The sequence below is a fragment of the Spea bombifrons genome, chromosome 5 (genome assembly GCF_027358695.1).
Source record: "Spea bombifrons isolate aSpeBom1 chromosome 5, aSpeBom1.2.pri, whole genome shotgun sequence".
Taxonomy (NCBI): Eukaryota; Metazoa; Chordata; class Amphibia; order Anura; family Pelobatidae; genus Spea; species Spea bombifrons.
The window spans coordinates 107,307,578-107,328,771 of record NC_071091.1 but is presented as its reverse complement, the minus strand read 5'-3'; the positions used below and the strand labels follow the sequence as shown (position 1 = coordinate 107,328,771).

Below are 21,194 nucleotides of genomic sequence, written 5' to 3'. Positions count from 1 at the left end.
TAATTAAATGGTTTTAGCCATTTAATTATGGAAATTCTATTAAAAGAAACGTCACCAAAATGTAAAAAAAAAAATTCAGAATTCTTTTTTTTTATTATAAAATTAAAAAAAGGTGAATTTATAGTTTTGATTGTAAAAATTGAAAACTCTAGAGTCTTAGTGGGTTTCGTAATAATTTCATGCCTAGCCTCATGAGTCATTAGAATCTTCACGTTCAAACTTTAATCCCAGAAATAAAATAAAAAAGTTCTATATTTATATTAAAATGCTGGAGGGCTGAAGCCGAGCTAACATTCGCTCTCTATCATAAAAACACGTGACTATTATTTCCAAAATTTAATATGAATCAGTTATTTTTTCCATCATAGCTGATTTTTTTTATTGAAATGTTTAATTTTGTAGCCGCACAATTTTGAGACGTCTGCTTTTAAACAGTGAACGCCAAAATGTATCTTATTACTGATAAATCACGATTTTGTGGTTGATACATAATTTAGCTCTAGATGTATAATCCTTAGAATTTACAGAAATTAATGAGGCTCAGAGAATTTGGAAGGATACCCAGAACTCACATGAAGAAATACCATCTTCTTACAGATTTTTTATGAATTTTATTTTTTAATTTTTATTTTTTTACATTACAATTAAAAAATGTTTTTACATTTTGGTGAAGGAAATCTTCCTTGATGGCTTACATCTCATCTGGGTCTCTCATTAATAACACAAACCCATCACTTTTGAATGGACACTCGCACATTTTCGCTAAAAAAAGATAATATCCCATAAAAAGAACATTTTGAAAAATCAATCTTACGGAAAAAAGCCAACAAAGCAAATTTGAGATCCAGGAAAACATAATTTCATGTTGTATGGAATTCCCATCCAAAGCAAACTTTTTCTTATTTTTTTTCAGATTGTAGAGGGGTTTTAATCATGAAATATATAGTTGGCTACATATATATAAATTATATCATATATTATAAATAGAGGTTGGTTAAATTCAAATTAAATAATAAAAAAAAACAATAAAAATTTCAGTACTGAATAAAATGCAAAAATAATTTTTAAAAAATGATGTAATTATGTAAAAAAAAAATCTGTCAATAGATACTTGTTCATCCAATGAAAACATATGTTTTTCTCGTAAAAATTAGAAGGAATATTTAATTTGCTTCATTTGGAATTGAAAAAAAAAAACACTTGCCATGGGCCGAGCCCAATGGCAGACGTTTTATTAGTGAGAACTGCCATGGTCACCAATTCTGTCACAAAGGAGGTGGGTTAATAGAATGATGCGCATGTACATGCAGGAAAAAAACAACAAATCAGTAAAAACATGAGCGTTGTGATGAGCTGTTAATAGCGGAAATGTGGCGGCCGATGTCTGATTAAAAAAAAAAACCCTGTTTTTGGCCTATTCCTATCGTTTGTATGAAGTTGACCTAAAACATTATTTATTGGGCTGGCTTTTAAGGGGGATAATCCTCAAAACGGAAGACGCACAAAGACTCCTAACAGACATAAAGCGGCACAGACACACACAGAGCAGCGACAAAAATGGGATAAATTATTGTAGAATTGTCAAAAAGTCACAAACAGTTTAACGTTACTTTTTAAAAATAACTAGATTTTTATTTTTTTTTGTCTCCTTTTTTTCTTACTAAATATGTGAATATTTGAATATTCTTATTTGTATCAATTACTTTTTTTTGGTTGTTGTTTCTTTAAGCAAAAAAAAACAACGATTAATTGGAGATTAATTTAAACATTTTTTATCTAACCTTTTTTGTGAAACATTGAATAATTGAATAATTCATAAGATTTCCAATAATTGTTTAACCTATTCCTGACCTCTAAAGACAAATATGGCTAAAAATATTAAATATTTAATAAGATTAAAATATTCTTCCAGATGTTACCGACGCCTTTATTGTAAAATCGAAAGCTATGTACTTATTATTTTGGCTATTAGGCAACTAGCGTGATTCTGAGGTGAACTGCGGAATATTGAAAAGAAAATATTCTTCTAAACTCTACGGGAAGCTTTTTGATTGATAACCACGGAACCGCTCCAATTTTGCCTTGATAAACCTAAGTTTAAAAAAAAAAAAAAATTAACAAAAAATAGCAAAAATAACAAAACAGTTGCGAGGCCATAGAGAAAAAATAACAGAAGGCACTTTGGGAATACAGGTGGCCCTTTTTATATTCTGGCAGCCAGAACGGGAAGGAGTTTAATTACAATGACGACTGTTACTCGGTGGACGTGCACAATCTTGTTGTTATTAGCAGGAAATCTTAACAAAAATTTATGAAAATTGCCCCTTTTTGTTATAGGAGACTGAAATTTTATTAGCCTCCATTTCCTATGACTCTTCACTGTAGAGTGCATTGGAGTCCACCTGCCGAAACAGGAAGTTGTCAACCACTTCCTGTTTCTGGCCCCGCATTTTTTTTAGCGGCCTGCACCTGAGCCTCTAGCGCTAGAGATTGTTTCCGGCAGGTGTAAAATTAAATTTGAGGATAATGTATAATTAGAAATTACCCTTTTAAGACATTGAATTTTAGGAATATTTAAGCAAATCCTAGATTTGAATGATTATCTTTTTCACTGAAATGATTTTTGCAGGAGCAGATGGTGCGTAACCTGGACTTTTGGACAATATGAATCCTGTTTTATTTCCCGCCCTGTCTTGCATGTTTTACAGGCAATTTTAAGGTAAAATTCAATAATTTGGACATGGCTTTAAGAAATTTTATCACCCTATTAATGTGGAAAATAAAATGTGTGTGTAGAGCACTTAAAGAATTGTGGACCATGAACTGACCATTTTGTTTCTTCATTCAGTTACGAAGCTATTAAACATGGGTTATTTGCGATAATTTAAACATTGTTTAAAAATAGAACGACCACCTTCTATCATTAAATAATTAATGTAAATGTAAAAAACATTAATTAGGAAATACACACGCATCCTGATTGGGCTTTTTCATAATTTTTAAATAGCCAAATAGCGCTTGTTTTAGGGGGTGTGGTTGTAGGCGTGGCTGGGGTGGGGCTTCACCCAGACTTTCAATGCAACATTGTGCCCTACTGTGGGGTATTTGTGTAACTGAGGGGGGCATTTAGAAGAAGAATAATGGATTTTTTTTTACAAAGTTTAATTGATAGACATTTCCTGCTGTTTCTATATACATTATCGGGGCTTTTAGGGCTGTAGAACCCTGCGATCCCCTCATACCCAGCAAACATTCTGACCTCCTAGAAAAGAGGGGGCATCAGGGGAGGAAAGAGGGGCATTAGGGCTGATGTGGTCACTCTATTTGGCTTTATCTGTGCACAGCCGCTCGTATGTTAATGCCCTAGCTTTCAACTAAGGGGGAACTGCTTTTAAGAAGATGGGTTAGTGTAAGAAGATTTTTACGAGGTCATCCTACAATGGCAAATAAAACGCTGCGAAGGAGAATTTTAAGTTAAATAAAAGCTGTAACCGAATCCCGCTCTGTTATTGAAGCGAAGGAGACAGCGACAGATAACGCGTTGTTATGACATGATGTCACAATGCCACCCAAACGAAAGCAATCGTGTTGGAAACATTTGAAGAGAGAGTGGCAATTTGGCATGAGATTGCCGCGGGTAAATGGCCGATCGCTGTACTATAAATGCTAGAACCGTAGCAGAAACCATTTCCAAGACAAAGCCTGCAATTTCAGTGCCATTTTCCCTATTATGTCCATCGAGACTCGGGGAATATATATACTCCAGAACGATTCCAGCTGCTTACGGTCATCCACGAGAAGAGGGGATACACAATAGCGTAAGGATGAGGTTCCAATATTATCAATAGCGTTAAGCAAACAACAAATTCATTCATGTGAATATGGGGAATTTTTTAGGTGCTTTTAGGAATTTTTTTTTCAGCAATTAAATCTATTTTTTTAGATTCCGTTAGAACAGGTAGCTCCTTTCTCTCTATGTTCGCACCGTGATAATTAGACCCTGTCATGATCGGGGCTGTTTGAAATCCTTAATTTTTTTTTTTTTTTTGTTATTGCAATTTGTTCAACATTAATTTTATTTTTTTCTAATTTACTGTACCCACGTATATCATTTTTTTGAAATACATTTTGATAATGAAAATATGAAACCCATTATTTATACTCAATTATATTTATGATCTGAATAGAACAGAAATGTAAAAAAATATAAACCAATTATTCAGTTTTGCAAAAAAAAAAACCCCACAAAAATAAACTAAAGCAGCTGGAGAAATGTATATATTCCAAATTTGTGTGAATAGCATTTCAATCGGTGCGGGGAACTCTGATCTCTGACAGCCGGGGAAGGTCTGCGCGATGGACGCAGACAACCCCTGCGGCTAGCCACGCCTTCTTCCTGCTGCAGCGTAAGTTGTCTCAGAAGCACCGGTAAGTTGGGGGGGGTGAGACAGGAGGATCCAGGTCCCCTGCAGCTGCGGGGGATCTGGATCTTAGTCGTCTCATAGTCAGACCTATTTGAGGTCTGATTATAAGACGACCCCGATTATAAGACGAGGGGTATTTTTCAGAAAAAAACCTCGTCTTATAATCGAGCAAACTCTTACAAAGTTTGAGCCAAAAAACTGTGCATTTTCATTTACCTCTTGCAGTGTTGCTTTGGTTTTTTTTTATTTAGGGACAGGTATTAAGTACAGGATTTTGGGGAATTTATTTAAGAGCACTTTGGGGTACAAAGAAGCCATATATAAAATTAAATATATTTTTAGATTTTTTTTTATATTTAATTTTTTTTACATTTTTTTAAAATATTTTTCTGCTTAACACTAAGCCCTCTAATGATTTATATATATATATATTGATTATCCCTACTGAACGCTAAGCTCTCTAAACCACCTCACAATTTCACTCGCTATCACTAACCCAGATAAAAGATAAGAAGTTGAAATAAAAAACACACAAAATAGACGAGGCTTATGAACCCCCATCTACTGGGGCCAAGGAACATTTTATTATTTTTAGAAACGTTTTCTTTTGATTTTCTAACGTTCTTACATTTGTTCTGTCTTTCTCTGGGTCACCATCGATGTTAAGTAGGTAGAGAATCAGACTTACAAAAACGAAGCTTGTAAGCATTGGTTGTGCCATGTGAATGAATTGATTGCTGCGATTGGCTTTAACAGAAACCACATGACTGTGCCACCCTCGAGTCCAGCCCCCGAGGAGCACCTCCATCGCAAGACACCATTTATACTGGTAGCTGGTGGCAATGAGTACTTGAGGAGGTGCACGAAGGTGATGTTCCATGTCGACACAATGGTCCTTAGGGACCAATGTCTACATGAGGGCATGGAACATACTTTAGCCACAATGGGTTAATGCACCATTTGAATTCAGAGTAATTATTATATAGGTGGATGGATAGACGGACAAATAAAGAGATCAATGATCTCTGACAATATTGGGCACGACCGCCCCGTTAAAATGCATGCAAATCGAAAACGACACTAAACACAGCGGACGTTATCAGCTGACCACAAGGGCCATTTTCTATAACAAAGAAAAACAGCAGCAGAATCCAGAACAACATGGGACAAATATAAACCCTGGACAAAAAACGATGTCACCCGAGTGCCCAAAACATTACAACATCAACAACAGCTATAGGCGACATTTATTCCTGGCTAACGTTAAGTGGCAGAGAGAAGTCACCCCTTTGCCTTCCCCTACAGTCCTGTGTAACGGGATGGACAATAACAACCAGAGATTTCAGACACAGACCTAACACGCAAACGCTCAAACATGGAAACCCAACGCCAGCCTGCAAACATAGGATAAATGCACAGGGATGCTTAAAAATAAAGCTGTTTAGTATCAGAGTGGTAGCCTTTAGCTTTAAATTTTAATATCCCTTTAAGTCAAAATTAGGTTATTTTTTTATTTTTAAAACTACATTTTATTTTCTCCAAATAATAATAATATGTACGGTATATGTGACCGAAATAAAATTATAGACATAAATAGTAAAAATTATATATATAAAAAAAAATACTTTTTTCAAACTCATAAGAAAATATTGACAAGAAGCCAAGTGCAACAAATAAGTTTTATTGTTGGGTCAGTTTATATATTTTGGTGAAGTTATTAGAAAACTGTCCGTATGATTAGTAGGATTTACCATTGAGATCATTTCATTAAAAGATTTGTATTTTTTTTATTTTTTTTAGATACCGGAAAAATAATTCCTGGGTTTTTTCCAGCCTTAAATCAATCACCGTTAATATTTAATGTTTTATATTTATATATACTGACATTATTCCGAGTAATGCTATAGCTTGAGACGCGTCAACTATAGTTTAAGAGAAAAAGTATAATAAAATAATTAGAAATATCGTTGGATATTCCGAACTCCCCATACACACAAAAACAAAGAAAATCTTGGTGCCTCGAGTGAATTTCATGGCTGGATGCTGACAAAAAAAGAGGTAGGGCCATATGATAACCACCGCCATCACACCTATTCACTGCCTTCACCTCGATTTTAAGCCCTGTCTTAAAGTGTGTTAATTTTTTAAATTGTCACTTTAATTGTTAATATTCCTCCTAGTGTAATAGTGCTACAGAATCTGCACTCAATAGCTTCAAATATTTGCAGAATATTTATCCAGCCTCATATCAGGGGTATGGGGCAATACACGAATCAGCATTTTTTATAGCAGAATAAAAATGTTGGTAAATATCTCGCCCCACTAATTGTAAAACTCCCTTTCTTGAGCACTCTGGGCACTCTGGTGAACCTTTCCCTGTGTCCCGGATGACACGATAACATGTTACAACTATTTTAAAACGCATGTCGAGAAAAGACAGGAAATATAAGGGAAATTCTTTTTTATATGTTTTTTAGTGTTCAAATGATTAAGAATTTAAATTCCATTTAAGAACTGACATATTGCAAACATAAATACGATATTTTAAATATATAAATATTATAACACATTTAAAATATTTATCTTCTAATATCTGCATTTTTAAAATATTTATAATTATTATATGAATAATATAATATATATTATCATATATACTATATATAATATATAGATTTAGTGTATATATATATATATATATATATATATAGTGTTTACACGCATATATACTTTATATATAGTATATAGTGTGTGTATGTATAATATATAATTGATTTTATATTGATTTTTATATATATATATATATGTCTGTCTAAACATATTTATATTACATATTTATTCATATAAATTATTTATTATTATTAAATATATTGTTTTCAAGATACAGATAGTTTTGCACGGACACGTTTTAGAAGATATCCGAGTGCAAGATAAATAATGTTGTGTCTTATGGTTAGCCGGTAGCGTTCTAAATCGTGATGAAGATGCTTGGTTTTAAAAAAATTCCTTCTAATCACACCTTGGATAGCTGGCATTATAAGGAAGACAAATAGTTAATTAGTTTCGGGAATGCCGTATCAGCCGTTATATTATGCTCTGGATACTGACACTGTATATATAGCTGCGAGACATTGGATCATCTGAAAAGAGACAGGGCCCTTTAAATGCCACCCTATCCAAATGAGAGGGGCTTTACTGCGCTACGTCTAAACCAGCCTGCAATTTGAAGCGAGATTGGAAAAACCCAAAACCAAGATTAAAAAAAAAATATTTAGAAACTAATGTAAGCGCCACCTTTTTTTAGGTAACTTCAAAAACTAATATGGAGACGTAGACTTTTTATGTAGGATTTAACAGACAAATGGATATAGCCAAACTAGCCCAAGAGAAAATGAAGTCTTTAGTTTAGTCTTAAGTCTTCTTCTGGCCTCGTCTTCAGATGATCCATCTGAAGAAGAGACCTCCAAGGTTCCAAAAGCTTCTGTAACTTAATTCAACTTCAACTAAAGACTCCTTTTTGGCAGACCGAACAAACACAACATCAGCTCCCTCGTAAAGCCTGACATGTAAGCAGCCACCCGCACTCACTTCACAAAGCATTCTGTTAAGAGAGCGCGTACCTTCTGCATCGATTAGTCAAATTATGCGCTTCCTTAGTTAGAGGTTTCTCACTTTTCCTACTATCCAGCGGTAACGCGCTGTAAAACACAACACCACTCCATAAAAATCATCAGAGCCACATCCAGAGCATCCTTCCGCCTGCTTCTAATGGCAAGAAAGGTCCTTGTTGAACCAAATGCTTCCATAAACAAATTATTAACGTTTAGTAGATTTACCCCTAATGTGTTTCCCTGGCACACATTAACAGCTCATATACCAAACTTTTCTCTTTAATTGATTTTGGCAATTTTGGGTCAACAATCTAGTCTAATAAGCGTGAAATGCCCCTGTGGCTAGCAGCAGGAGGATAAAGGGCCACGAGGTGCCTGCATTAGCATTTTCTTTAAATGATTATTACATTTTCATACAATTTCCAAACATTTAGCAATAGAACATGAAATGTTTGCGCAGAACGTGCCATCGCTAATAGAAATAATCACACAAAACAGTCACTTACGTAACTGAAGAAAGTAAGACTACTTTAAATGAAGTCTAGCCAAAAATTAGCAAATTTGCTGAATCACACAAAAAAAATAAACCAAAAAAAAAACAACTAAAATTAATAGAACTAAACACGCTGCTGCTGTCGGCTCGACATGATGCGTTCAACGTGGACATGGAGAGATAGGGTGCGGATCAAGCATTGGACTACGTCAGTGATGTGCAATCAATGAAAGTGACATCATCAACAACCTATGACATCATTCAACCAAGCAAGTTAAAAGAGCAGCCATCGATCTTCACAGAGGGTTCTTTCCCAATCCCAAATTTTGATTGTTTTTGATGTAAAATATACATTGAGCCTTTAGGCGGCATTTAAAAAAAAATGGGCATAATAATTTATGCCAAAACCCCTTTTTTTAAAAAAAAAAAACAATTTTTTTTTCATGAGCTGCCCCTTTATACAAATTTCTAGCGAAATATGAATATTTTCTAAGCGGACGTTAATGCGTCTACGCTTTCAACTTTGCGTGGCTGTGGATAAAAGGGTAAAATAATAATAATAATTAAAAAAATATATCGGCAAAATAAATAATAACGAAAAGAACAAAAACAAAGAAATGAGACAGCAAATTCAAACTCATAAGAAAACAAAACAGATGCGAAAAGGAAAGGAGGAAGAAAATAAGTCTGAAATTAGAAAAGGGACTAACATGGCGTTACTGGTGGCTGAGGCGGATACTTCTGCTGAAGATACTACTCCACACTTGGAACATTTGAGCGTCATGCCGTAAAGGGGCATTGCCATCTGACTGCAATTAAAATCAAAAATACTGAAACAAAAAAACAAAAGATACTTTGCTTTTAAAACAGAAAAAAAAAATAAGGCACCACCATTCACAAACATTATTTAGAATCAAAGACTCCGTGGACGCATCCGGAAATTTCCGACCCAAATTTTGTGCGAAGCACGAAGGTAGTCAATTTGGAAAGGTTGTAATTTCACCCAATTTTGATGTTTTATATATATATAAATTTATAATCTTCAGATAAACTATCTACTTTAGCACTGCCTTCTTGACCGCCCGATTTTCACTGATTGGATATGATTGTATGATAAACAACCAATCAGAATCATGTTTGGAAAACGCTAAAACTGATAAAGGTGTCAGTTCCACTTTGACAATGTTAGGGTTGGCATACTTTTTTATTTTGTTCTGATATTTCTTAATATCTCTAATTTTCACATTTTTATTGTGATATATTTTTATATTAAAAAAAAAAAATTGGGATTTTTTTCTATGTTTCCATTTATTTACTTTTATCCAATGAGTTCATCTTAAATGATAAATAACATTACTCGAGGCACAAGTGTTTTTTTTATCAGCGATCCCCTAAGCTTTTTGCTTACTCAACAAGGGGAAGCGCTGCAAGTTAAGTAGCGATTGCCTCATGTACTTTCCCGAATTCTATACAGACAATGCTTCTTTTCATAAGGTAGGAGTCCAAAAAAAGCTCAGCCTAGCCCTTAATTAGAGGCCGGGACAATACACTAAATGGGGCTGTTATTTGATGGGAACAAGGGCTGAATGTAAAGTGTGCAGGAAGGCTAATGGTACTCTGACCACATGTAGATGAACTCACTTGGACATTTTAATGAGGTTCGAGGTTAAGGTCCTCCCTAATGAAAGCGAAAAGCCTCAAAACATTTCCTGGTTGGGAGTTCTGCCAAGAATTTCAAGAGGGAAGGGGTTAAACAAGGTCAGGGTATGACCATTATAGTTCATTTGGGGGGGAGGGGTTGAATTAATCCATAAAACATCAAGTCTACGCTTGCAAACCACTAACAGTATTAAGGGTGGGTTTTTTTGTTTGTTTTTTACAGTAGTTTGCATGTCTTACGACCTACAAGGCAATGCCATGAAATCGTCTAAAATTGTTAGAGTGGATCTGTCACCCACGGAAAAAAAGTAAAAATCATAATCGTCTCGACGCTGGGTTTTTATTGGTTCGGAAACGAAAGAACCCATTTCTACGTTCTGCATCTCGTGACCTTCTCCAGCGAGAGAGATTCAAAGAGCTTCGAGGTGAACGGCCATTGAAGAAAGACGGAAGGTCATGCAGAATGTAGAAATGGGTTCTTGATTATTAAAAAATACTTTTTATTATTTGTTTTGTTTTTTGCATTGGTCATTTTCTGTTCCCTGTGTTAAAATAATTGTGTTTTAGGTCTTATAAATCGTGAGCCCTCACCCCTTAGCTACTTAATTTAACTGTGTTGGGCACTTCGGGCGATTAGGGTGCAGCAGTCATTGAAACAGAATTGTATCAGAAGAATGCATTAAACTCAAGCAGCAAACCCTTGTTTATTAAACATAAAAAGTAAGAAAGCCGTCAGCATGTTGGAAAATAGTTTGAATTTCATTTCTCCGCCGATGATGCGTTGGATAGGATTACAAAAAAAAAGCAAAAGGAGATAAGTGCTCAAGCCACACGATCTATACTGAGTACTAGAGAAAATGGCTAGCAAGTGATCAAACACAGAAGACTTGTTTCGTTTTTATGCCCCGTGATCTGTGGGTTTCTCTGGCAAACTGGGCCCGACCATTGGGCAATCTGAGAAAATGCCAATGGGCCGGAGCTCAATGGTGCCTCCGATGTACCTTTGTAAGAACACAGCATGCGTTGTGCTCATGGTCATAGCCGGTGACTCCTGAGCCTCTAGGGCAACTAGAGCCTATACTCTAGGCTGAAGAAACGGTATTTGAACCTGTTCATACCCTACCTCGTTCTAAGAGGCTCTTCTGTGTACAATATATTGAGGGCACAGGTGCTGGGATTTCTTTTCGGGGAACGGTGGAAAGTTATATCTTTATGACCCAAAAAGAGATTTTGCAACCAACACATACTCCAAAAAACCTGCACACTGATATTACTCACCACATAGACCCTGGATGATAAATGGAGCGGGGGGAGGTAATTCAAACATCAATCAATAGAAATGCATTGGAAAATCGTTGGACTGAATGTAGACCTCCCCAATCAGTAGAACTCCCCAAGAGCTAATGACAAAAAATTCTGGCTCAAAATCAGGAGGTTGTTGTTGATGGTGACTTGGATGTGCCGGCCTTCTAGGATCTTCACAAAATCTATGGATGTAAAGTCTAAGAGCCACCAACCACATACAGGGACAAGGATTCTCAACGAACATGGGCTTCAAATGTATCAATGATACAATAGAAGAGGCGAGGAGGGCACTCTAATTATCTCTTGTCAACAGACACCCGCAATATCATTGTAATTTTCATTATTCAACGTTTGTTTCATTGGCAAACTGGGATTAAGTTTAAAGCCCCCGGATAAATTCACAATGATGGAATATCCAAAGTCATAAATTCATTACCACGTGTTATAGTACAATAGTTACTACTGGGGGCCCAAATCTAAGGAATTCCAAAGAATATGAAGAGCTGATGTATATTGTTTGCGACATAACCAATTCTAAAGAAGAGCTTCTCTTCCCTGATTGGTATTTGCAGTACCGACAAATACAGCCAATGAGAGGGGAGATAGGGCTCGTCTCCCTGATTGGTTATAGAAACGTCATGGTCATTGCAGACTTCCGTCGTCGTCGAAACACAGAGGCTCCTGTTTATGGAAGCACAAGTAAGCCTAGCAGTCCATCCTTCACAACTCCTCCAGAAGCCTCATCGACCGAAGGCTGAGACTCCCAAACCCTTTTGAAATCTCTCCGTATAACAACGAAGACCTTTTGAGCGTGTTCATCACCATCCACAGCCACCTGGCAACATTATTCCTATAGCTATCCCAAAAAGAGAGGTTTTAGATAAATAGATAGAAAGTACATTGACCGAGGCATTTCATAGAGCTCTGACCAGGTTTTTTCTTGGAAACATCAATAAAGATGGGCCAATTAGTCATGTTTATCAGCGTTAAGGTGAATGACGCTGTTCCGCGTATCTCAGAGGATTCTAGGAATTTTTTTATTTTTTAGTTCCGTCATTCAAATTAGCGTCAGCATTCATATGGCTGACGTGTTGATGAAATCGATTCCGGCTTCTAAGTCATAATATGTTTCAGCTGTAATGGAAAAAAAACAACGGCTGACGTCAACCGGACACCTTTTTAAGAAGAAGGTGCTGTTTTTTAAATACAAGGTTTCACTCCATCCACACGTCTCTGATATTTATAGATGTCGTTAACTGACACGAGTGTTCCGGAGAAGAGTCCGACCTCTCAAAGAACATTAGTGGGCCTGTCAAGATCCCGATGACTAGCTCATCCCGACCAAGTGCTGGTTTTTGTGGGTAAACAAGTCAGTCATGAGATCTCAACCTTTAATAGCTGAATAAACACTCGCAGTGACGCACCCGGTAATATTCTTCTGACAAAGGCGATCAATCTCCTACCAATCCCACCCCACCGACCAGCTGGACGCCATCCGCGTTGTTTTGCCCAAGAGCTTTGAAACCACCGCCCCCGTTGTTTGGTTTAATCTGACGTTCTGATCATTTCCGCCGTCGCATTTTATTCCGATCGCATTACAAATCACTGCCGGTCCTTCAACGATATTTCTGTGAGTTCTTCTTAAAATATCGACTACCTTCTGATACGATTCCTCCCCCGAACAAACAAAAAAAAACATATTTGGAGGAATGTTAAGTTTTCTTTTATGTCTTGAATGGGAAAAAAAAAATATGAACGTCTACAACAATAGAAATAATTTTCATTGGAAATAAATTTGCTTTTTCGTTTCAAATTTTTTTGGGGAAAAATGCGTATTTTTGGTCCTTGATAGCATAATAAGTCTACATGACAAACAACGTGTTTTGATTCTGCTTTACAGATTTTGGGGAATTTGTAATTCACATACCTGGATTTCATCTTTTTTGCCTAAATATATATTTTTTTCCTTTTTAAAATGCATCTACATTTATTTTTCTGTAAGCACTTTGACTGTGAAGATCATTGTCCGATATGGAATGCGATGAGCAATGATAACGCATATTTCAAACTATGTTCCAACATGGCTGAGAGATTTACATATTAATTCAAACAATGATACAGATAAATGAATGTTAATCACAACAAAAAAATAATCAGTAACCAGATATATTTTAGCAAAAATGTAGTCTTTTTTTATTATTTTTATATATATATATTTTTTGTTTTTGTCTTTACAACAGGAAGTCAACCTTCTCCCAAAATGTGCTACAAGAAACCATGAAGAATTCCCCCACAGTTTTTGTAGTAAAACCCAAATATTTAATTCATCCGCATTTTATAGGCCCGGAATTGTTTATGGTGGGAACTAATTATGAGTATGAATTTTACGTGGATTGTTTCATTAAATTTCACATAATATATATTATTATTATTATTATTTTGGGGAATTTCCAGTTGGAATGTTCTTAATAAATAAGTATCAAACTGGTTACTGATTATGCAATCATTTTTTTTTTCAAAAAACGTGATGTAAATGGACTTACCCGGCCCGTTCCTTGAGCTTTTTATCTGTTATTCCATCCTTAGATACTAATCTATTGAACACCAGAATCCCGATCACCATGTTTACCTGTTGCAACAGAGAGAAGACAAGTTGGGATATTTTGGAAAATTGGATTCTGGGTCCTGAAATCTGAAATATTTCTTTCTGAAACATTTTGACCAAGAGCTTAGTTACCGAAAATACCCAAGAGCGTAACTAATGATAATAACTTCATTAGCCAATGAGAAGGCCTCCATATTTCCCGCCTTGGGTTGGTGTCACCGTGGAAATGTCCAGGGTTCTGTTGCATGATTTGCTACTTGAGTCTATGGGAGCTTTAGGAGTCGCGTAACACGATGTAAAAAAAAAAATCATACATATTTTTTGTATTGGAGCAATTAAAATGTTTCCATAACCCGAATTGCACTTGAATTTTAGGGCATTTTTAGGTAAACATTTTTAATATATATATATATTTTGGGGTTTTTTTGCATTTTTTTTTTGTCATTTCATCTTTCAGGCTGCAAATTGGAGAGAAGAAAGCTCAGTCTCTTTAGGTGAGGAGGGGCCGCTGATCTCCTGTTATCGACAGGAACCCTCAACCGCAATGTAATTTTCATTATTCAACTTTTGTTTGAATGGCAGTTTTTTTTTCCGGGGATTAAATTGGAAGACTTTGGATAAATTCACAATGCCGGAATATCCAAAGTCAAATGTTAATTACCGTCTGTTATATCACAATCGTTACTGCTGGGGGCCCAAATCTAAGGGGCGAGTATCGGAATTCCAAAGAATATGAAGAGCGTAAATTAGCCGTTCTTTAGAATCCAGTGAATTGCTAATCTGTTTCTAAATCGAAATGACCCGTTTTACCTTCATTAAACACATTTATTCGAATTTCCTCTAGCTTTTGTGTTTTTGTTTTCTAATCAGTGCTATTGTTCTGGGGATATGGGGCTATTTCACCTTTATAAAGCTGAGTTAGGGGGCATTTGGTGGCAAAACTTGCATTGGTAAGTACTGCCCTGGACTCACCTACCTACCTGGGAACTTCCCAGGGTAGGCAGCCTGGAGCGCTCCCTCTTCTGGGGGTGTGGTTTCACACGGGGTCGGGGCTAGCTGTGCATGGGTGGGGATCGGCATACATAAGGGCGGAGCTAGCGGCGGACAGTCTTAAGCGGGGTGGAAGCGGGCACGTCCAGTCGCTGCTCCCTTTTGGGAAGGTGGAGATTGACCCAGAGACCTGGGGTCGGGACTTCAAATCTCTGATCCAATGGCCAAAAATCAGAACTGTCCATGAAAACCACTTATTTATCACTTTAAATGTATCACTTTTATAAAAGCATCATTCCTAGTTTTGTTGAATGTCCAAACCCTTCCCAGAAATAACCCTTTAATGTAAAATGTAGTCCGATGTTATTTTATTGAGGGGGGCATTTAATTGTCACATGACACAAAAGCAGCTTCTGATAGGTTGTTGTCATAGAAACTGAAAGGACTACTTTAAATCTTCTGCTAAACATCAGAATAAAGAATAACCGGACAGATTGGCTAGAGCTCTAAGTGGAACAGCAGTTTAACATAAAAAAAGAGAAAAAAGTTATATTTTGTCTCTTAATATTTTTTAAATATGTATTTGGAAGCCCCCCCCCCCAAAAAAAAGAAAATCATTATTATACTCTAAATTCCCACTATTTTATGAATTTGGATTATGGGAGATTTTTCCTTATTGTTCTTAAAATATGACAATTATAGGTTTTGCAGAAAATATAATCCCAGCTGTTTTTAGGTTCAGAACTAAAGAATTGAGATGTTATTAATCTCACATCTGTGCCGTTATTAGCAGAATATTTAGTTTTTTCAATATACAGGAGCCAGCGATGAGCGCCTCGCTTTACACCAGTAATTTCACATAATGAGAGAGAGATTTCAATGACAATTTTAAAGTATTTCAGTTTTAAAACATACAGGATGGAGGAGAGAAGAGAAAGGGATTCTACAGGACAGGAGGGAAGTTTATTTCAAAGGAGGAGCAAGAAGCCATGAAAAAAAATGAGGGTTAGAGGCTTGATTGGACTTAGAGGTAGATAAGTGGAACAGCCTCCCAGCAGAAGTGGTAGAGGGTAATACAGTGGGGGTATTAAACATCCATGGGATAGACATACGGCTCCTGAATCTAAGACGAGACCAACGAGTGATAAAGGTTTGAGGAGAAATGGGGCGACTAGATGAGTGGAATGGGGCCGATCTGCCGATCATATGTTTTGATGACAATAATATGATAAAGATTAGAGAGAGCAGGATGGGGGGGGGGTTTAAACTACACAGCAAACTAAATACCAAAACAACAGCTGCAGCCGGCCCCACAAAGGCATACAGGAGACCCCCTTCCAGAGACAGCCAGCAACTGTAAGAGAAAATAGAAGAACGATTAGATGAGCAGTGATGTCATGTTACTGCGATCATGCGCAAGGTCGGGGCAGTAATGCTTTATATGGCAGACATATGGTCAATGATTCCTCTGAGCTGTTACTGACATATTTCTCCCTCTGCTGTCTGCGGTGCGGCCCCCCTCTGCCCGCCTGCCAGTCGGCTCCCCACCAGATATGGCGTCACATCCGGTGTGGGGAGAAATATGTTTGTATGAATATGAAGGAAGGTACGCTAAGGGAGGGGTATGAAGATGGTGGGGAGTTAAGTGAGGGGGCATGAAGATGGAGGGGGATGATTGTGACGCAGTATGGGGTCATGAGGGTAGGGGATGGAAGTTTTGTGGATAGGGTATAATGATTGCGGTGGGGGCTGTGTATGATGATGTGGGGTATATGACGATGGTCAGGGGCAGCTCTAGACTTATATATATATACATACATACATACATACATACACACACAGCCACTCTAACACCTTACGTATACATGCACACACACTCCTACAACATACATACACCTATAGCCACTCTAACACCATACACTTACCCATATATACATACATACCCACTCTAACACCTTACAACATACATACACATATAGCCACTCTAACACCATACACTTACCCATATATACATACATACACACCCACTCTAACACCGTACACTTACATTCACACACACCAATAAATCACTTACACATAAATATATATACAAGTGGATTGACATGGGCGGAACCTTCCTTGATGTGTTATTTAATGTCAAAGTACAGAATAAATCTTCACTAAACACGTAGCTTCATAGATCGCATTGATATTTGTATTATATTCATGTATTATATAGCACGGCGATACAGTTTATTAGCCACGAGAGAGAGCTTTTTACATTTGATTCCTGACTGTTGTCGGAGCGCAAAGAGTCCTCGCATAGCTGCCGGTCCTGGACGCTGTCTGAGGATCATGATAGTTGTAGTTCAGCTGCCCGTGTGAAGCCGTATTGAATGACTACACGAGAAGCGCCAGGATGAAGGGCATCTCGGACTGTGCCAAGCGGCGCATGTCAACGTGACGGCAGACAGCTGACACTGGTCGATTGTCCCTGCTGCGGGCCGGCGGCGGGGTGACAGATGTCTGGCCGCGCGGCCGGGCCGTGACACCCTGCGGTGACAGCGTAGGGCAAAAAAAGGAAGACGTGGCAGAAAGGCGGGTTGTACGGCTTGAAGGCAATCTGAACCTGCCAAAGCACTTAGTACATTTTAGCGCCATTTCTTACAGCGGCTCTTTCCCTTCCCCCGAAGCCCCCGGTTTTATAGATCGCTGCGGAAAATGATTTATTTCTCACTTTTCATGGAATTTAGGGATTCTATTAATATATGTAGATATATATATCAGAAACATGTATACCATGGGAGCGGCCATCTTAACTATCCTCAGGACTGGAAATACATCAGATAATGCTGGTTCTGCCACAGGCTGCCACTGCTCACGACTTCCATGTAAAATAGTATTTTAAACTTTTAAACCAAATATATCTAAAACAATTACACTGATCGACAAACTAAAAAAGTAAAAAATCATAGGAAATGTTTACAAACTAACTTAACGCCGTAAACAGTGGAGATCCTCTAGATTGTAAGCCTGCGAGCCGAGTCTCTCCACCTAATGTATCGGTTTGTCTCAGTCTGTCAGTTCTCGTCTTGTCGGACCCCTTGAATTTATGTATTGTATTACGCGCTGCGTAAACTGTTGGCGTTATATAAATAAAAGATAATAATAATAATAGTGTATATTCCGCTGCTTGGGAGCTGCACCCATCCCCCAGCACAGAAAGGGTCAATAGTGCATTTCCGGTTACTAAAACTATCCAATTCCTTTAAAAATGAAGTCAGATTCGTTTAAACACTTTATTTTTATTATTTTTATTATTATCTGGTTTTTATAGTGCCGTCATACTCTGTAGCGCTATATCGGAACGTACTTTCAACCCATATGAATGATCTCATTATCCTGCCCGCGCGGAACACAAGCATGCGCCTGCTGGCGTTATATCATCCTATAAGCCCCGCCCATTTTATGTGCTGCTGGTTGCTTTGGCCCTGCAATGTCTGTGCAGCTGGACATGTGACCGGCTCCACCAATTGCTGTCGAGGACGGGGATTTGGTTAGAATACATTGCAGAAAGGGCATATTCAGGACATTTAAACGATGGAAAGTAAAGCAGAGTATAGATAACCAGCATACCTCCCAAGTGTCCCGATTCTGATATTCAGTCATTGTCCTTCATACCTGTGCCGCTCTTGCAGGCAGCGGGGAGCATGATTGGGCCTAATGGTTCTTATCTGCCGTCACTTTCTATGTTTCTATGATCCGGTGACATAAAAACATATTCTAGACGTATGCTACAGTTCAAAAGTTTGGGGTCACTGAGCTGTTTGTATGCAAAACTAGTAAATCTCTGACTGTAACATAAAATCCATCGCAAAAGGGTTTTCTAACCATCAATTACACCTTTAAAACTTAAACTTGCCATGCCATTGGAACCCAGGAGTGATGGGAGTGATAAAGGGCCATTGGAACCCAGGAGTGATGGGAGTGATAAAGGGCCATTGGAACACAGGAGTGATGGGAGTGATAAAGGGCCATTGGAACACAGGAGTGATGGGAGTGATAAAGGGCCATTGGAACCCAGGAGTGATGGGAGTGATAAAGGGCCATTGGAACCCAGGAGTGATGGGAGTGATAAAGGGCCATTGGAACCCAGGAGTGATGGGAGTGATAAAGGGCCATTGGAACAGAGGAGTGATGGGAGTGATAAAGGGCCATTGGAACACAGGAGTGATGGGAGTGATAAAGGGCCATTGGAACACAGGAGTGATGGGAGTGATAAAGGGCCATTGGAACACAGGAGTGATGGGAGTGATAAAGGGCCATTGGAACACAGGAGTGATGGGAGTGATAAAGGGCCATTGGAACCCAGGAGTGACGGGAGTGATAAAGGGCCATTGGGACACAGGAGTGATGGGAGTGATAAAGGGCCATTGGGACACAGGAGTGATGGGAGTGATAAAGGGCCATTGGGACACAGGAGTGATGGGAGTGATAAAGGGCCATTGGAACACAGGAGTGATGGGAGTGATGGGAGTGATAAAGGGCCAAGGGAACACAGGAGTGATGGGAGTGATAAAGGGCCAATGGAACACAGGAGTGATGGGAGTGATAAAGGGCCAAGGGAACACAGGAGTGATGGGAGTGATAAAGCGACTCTGTATGCCTATATAGAGATTCCATTAAAAATCATCCATTTTCATCTACAATAGTCATTTACAACATTAACCCCGTCTGCGCTGGGTTTCTGATCCATTTCATGTTATTTTAATGGGCAAAATTTGCTTTTCTTTCAAAAAAGATGGAAATTTATAATTGGCCCCAAACCTCCGTGTATAATATGTGGAGTGGATGAGACAGCCAGCAGTTATAGACATGCTACCCGGGCATCGTCAACAATGCGCAATCATCCTCTAGTTTTTAAGTACATAAAGTAAGAAAACAAAATGTACAAAAATCAGGGCTGATATAACGCACTGTAAGTAATTTTCCGAGGAAGGAGCGCGTTAACAAAGCGACGATTGGCCTTCGAGTCTCGACAGTAAAGCAGTCTCTACCTTGAAGCCGTCTCATAAATTAATTCGGGATCCCGTGCTGTTTTGAGCTCCCGTATTAAGATTAATGCCGCCTATTCTCCGCTCCTAAATAAGGTGTTCTTGGCAATTTGTAAGCGGCGCGAATGGAAGGGTTTGACGCGGTGGCACCGCGTTGGCATGAAAGAGGCTATTACTCAATGTCAGGGCGGCCGAGTTCCCCGCGCGGCGCACAAAACTAAATATGACGTCCAAATCATTTTCAAAGGTGCGCGGTGACTTTGAGAAAATGCCCTCGTCCTCGGACATTCCGTGAATACAAACCAAATGATCGCCGCGGTGACGCCGGCAGCCGACAAGGACCCTGTCACCCGCTCCGACAACCAATTATTGGAATTTCCACCAATTTTTTATTTATTTTTTAGCTAAAATTAACAATTATTTTGAAATTAAAGGGCAGTTTTTTGACCCTGGCAGCTCCACTAAAGAAGAATTTATTTGCGATCACGCAAACCCGGGTAAAACTGAATGGTGTTTACTATCAAGCCACAAAAATCTTTGCGTTTGGTTACTATGATGGGCAATTAAACTACAATCTGGGGGGGGAGGGGATCAATAATTTCAGCTTTTCAGATTTAGGTTTTCTCTACTCCCCCCCCCCCCGGAAAAGCCTGGGAGAGATTCATAGCACACAAAAAAAATGGCGGAGAGGAAGGGCAAGTGGGCAAAATCGAGTAAACGGCATGCTCTGCGTACAGATATCCTTAACGAGTCATATGGGGGGGAAATTGTATTTTTTAACTCCTTCATTGCCAGTGGGGCGAGCAGGGCTTGTCTCAGTGGAAGGTCACACGCCTGGGAAGAAAGCGCCGCTTCGAACGGATTGCGCAGCAGAGGCCCAACTAAAGAAGGCGGTCAGAAAATTATCGCGTGAGGATAAAGGGGCCGAGAGGAGAGGCAGCGATCACACGACGCACTCCGGCACCGCGGCCCTCGGCGTACGTCGCGAAAAACACAGAGGGGGAAAAAGCCATGCCTTTACCATGTCAAGTTTTTATTTCCTTATTACGCAGGAATTCGACTGCGTGTCCCCTAACA

General features: G+C 38.4%; 1 protein-coding gene across 3 annotated transcripts in view; it reads right to left on the bottom strand.

Moving 5' to 3' along the window:
* Nucleotides 1–21,194, bottom strand: part of LOC128497839 (adhesion G protein-coupled receptor B1-like) — a 93,068-nt gene that overhangs the window by 10,173 nt on the left and 61,701 nt on the right. Inside the window, exons 14-16 of one of the 3 annotated variants that reach the window (XM_053468021.1) lie at nucleotides 16,372–16,438; nucleotides 14,033–14,118; nucleotides 9,236–9,334 (exon numbers count right to left, since the gene is read on the bottom strand). In XM_053468021.1, the coding sequence (XP_053323996.1) occupies nucleotides 9,236–9,334; nucleotides 14,033–14,118; nucleotides 16,372–16,438 (252 nt within the window). Of the gene's footprint in view, nucleotides 1–9,235; nucleotides 9,356–14,032; nucleotides 14,119–16,371; nucleotides 16,439–21,194 lie in introns of all 3 variants that reach the window. The other 2 variants (XM_053468024.1, XM_053468023.1) reach the window with 2 other exon arrangements.